The sequence below is a fragment of the Monoraphidium neglectum genome (genome assembly GCF_000611645.1).
Source record: "Monoraphidium neglectum strain SAG 48.87 unplaced genomic scaffold scaffold04139, whole genome shotgun sequence".
NCBI lineage: Eukaryota > Viridiplantae > Chlorophyta > Chlorophyceae > Sphaeropleales > Selenastraceae > Monoraphidium > Monoraphidium neglectum.
Genome location: NW_014009490.1, coordinates 1 through 2,137, shown reverse-complemented (window position 1 = coordinate 2,137; position 2,137 = coordinate 1). Strand labels below are relative to the sequence as shown.

General features: G+C 76.6%; 1 protein-coding gene across 1 annotated transcript in view; it reads right to left on the bottom strand.

Annotated features, from left to right (window-relative positions):
- Positions 1–1,846, bottom strand: part of MNEG_13928 (hypothetical protein) — a gene marked incomplete at both ends in the record, with an annotated part of 3,709 nt that extends 1,863 nt beyond the window's left edge. Inside the window, one exon of the mRNA XM_014037599.1 lies at positions 589–1,846. Coding sequence (XP_013893053.1) covers positions 589–1,846 — 1,258 coding nt within the window. The remainder of the gene's footprint in view (positions 1–588) is intronic.
- Positions 1,847–2,137: the final 291 nt, after the last annotated feature.

Below are 2,137 nucleotides of genomic sequence, written 5' to 3'. Positions count from 1 at the left end.
CGCGCGCCCCGCCTGCCCCGCCCGCTCTTCGCGGCCGCGGGTCCAGCGGCCCGCGGCAGTTGCCCCTGCCGCGCTCGCCCGCCGCGTCGCCATCGCTGTCGCCATCGGCGCGCTCGCGCCTCTGCACCTCAGGGCTGCGGCGGCGACGGCCCCGGTCCCTGCTTGCGCTGCGGTCCGCGCTGCGGCTGCGGCTGCGGCTCTTGGTGCACCCACGCGGCCCCGCGCCTGGACCGTGGGCGGCACCCCGACCACGCCCGACGCCGTCGGGGCTGCTGCCTGCACCCCTGCTCCCATCCTGATGTTTTTGCTCGTCGCCGCCGCGGCGCCGCTGGCGGCCGTATTCACGGCTGGGGCTGGGGCGGCGCCCACGGCCGTCGTCGTCTTCGTCTTCGTCGTCTTTGCCTTGTTTGTCGCAGTGGCGCGCTGCAGCCAGGCCTGGCGCAGAGCCCCGGCCGCGCCCAAAGCCCGGCGGCTGTGCCCTGGGCGGGGGTGCCGCGGCATTGCTGGCGCCGTAACCGCCGCCCTGCCGCGCCCGGCCTGCGCTGTAGCAACCGGCGCCCCGATTCCCCGGGCGCTGCTCCAGCGCACCGCCGCCGCCGCCTCCGCCGCTGCCAGCGCCGCCTGAATTGAGGCCAAAGTCGGCCTGGAAAGTCCATCTGCTTGCTGCGCCGCGCTTGCTGGCTGACGCTTCGGCATTTCCTGCTGCCTCGCGCGCGCCGCCGGCGCCTAGGCCCCGCGTGGAGCCGTAGGGGTGCGGCGCAGGCGGCGAGAAGAAGCGGCTGAACGGCTCCGCGCCGAGTTGCGCGGGGTGCGGCGCGGCCGCAAACGAGCCGTCGGCGCGCTCCGCGCGCCACCCGTTGTCCGGCGCGCCGGCGCCGCCGCGCTCGACCACTCCCCGGGCTGGCCGCTGCCCGCCGTCGCCGGCGGCCGCAGCGCCGGCCGGGGCAAGGTGGCCGGCGCCCGCGCCAGTGCTGCTGTGATACCATTCACCAGAGCCGCACCAGCCGGCGTCGCCGCCGCCATAGCCCCAGGCGACATACTCGGTCGCCGCCGCGGCGGGCGCCACACCTGACGGCAGGCTGCTGGGGTGCATTCCAAACGGCTGAGGGCCCAAAGCGCCGCCCCCGCCGGCCGCCTGCCACGGCTGCGCCGCCGCGCCGCCGTCGCTTCCCCTGCGCCCCAGCGCCTCGCCGCCGCCGCCGCCGCCGCCGCCGCCGCCGCCGCCGCCCTCCAGTGCGGAGGCCCCGGGGCCGGCCGACGCCGCCGGATCGACGCCGTCGCCGGCGCTGTCGGGGACTTCATAGGCCGGCGCCGCCGCGTCCTTGCAGGCGGCCGCCGCCAAATCGAACCACCACTCGTCTTCATCCTGCGGCGGCTGCGGTTGCTGCTCCTCCTCACGCTGCTCCAGCGGCTGCGGCTGCGGTTGTTGCCTTTCCTCGCGCTGCTGCATCGTCCGCGGTTGCTGCTCCTGCTCACTCTGCTGCAGTGGCTGCAGCTGCGGCTGCGGCTCCTCGAGCCGCTGCAGCGGCGGCGCCCGCGCCCTATGGGACAGCTCCTTCTTGTGCTGCGCCCACATCTTCGCGAGCGGCCCACCTGGGGCGGCGTGCAGGTCGATCATTTGCGCAATCACACTTGCGGCCTGTCGCGGGCCTTCCTTGTGGCGCTGCTGCGGCTGCTGCGGCTGCTGCGGCTGCTGCGGCTGCTGCTGCTGCTGCTGCTGCTGCTGCTGCGCCGCCTCCTCAGCCTTGCCCTCATCTCGCAGCCGGCTCACGGTGGCCACAAGCAGCGGCGCCAGCCGTCCGTCCAGCCACTCCTGGTTCGCCAGCGCCGCCGAATGCTGCTCCATGCGGCGCTGCAGGCGGCTGCCGGGGTGCAGGTCTGCCAGCAGCGCCGCTGCGCCGCGCACCGCCGCCGCAGCCGCCGCAGCGATGTCGGCCTCGCCCGCGGCCGGCGCCGGGGGATGGCAGATGCGCTGGAGCGTCGCCAGGCGCGGCTCGGCGCAGGAGTACAGGTAGCGCACAAGCGCGTCGTGCGACGTGAGGCGGTGCGCCGCGTGACGCAGCAGCACCCTCTCCTCGTCCTCCGCGTCCGCGCCGCCGGCCCCCAGCGCGAGCGGCCCCGCGCCGCCCTCCCGCCC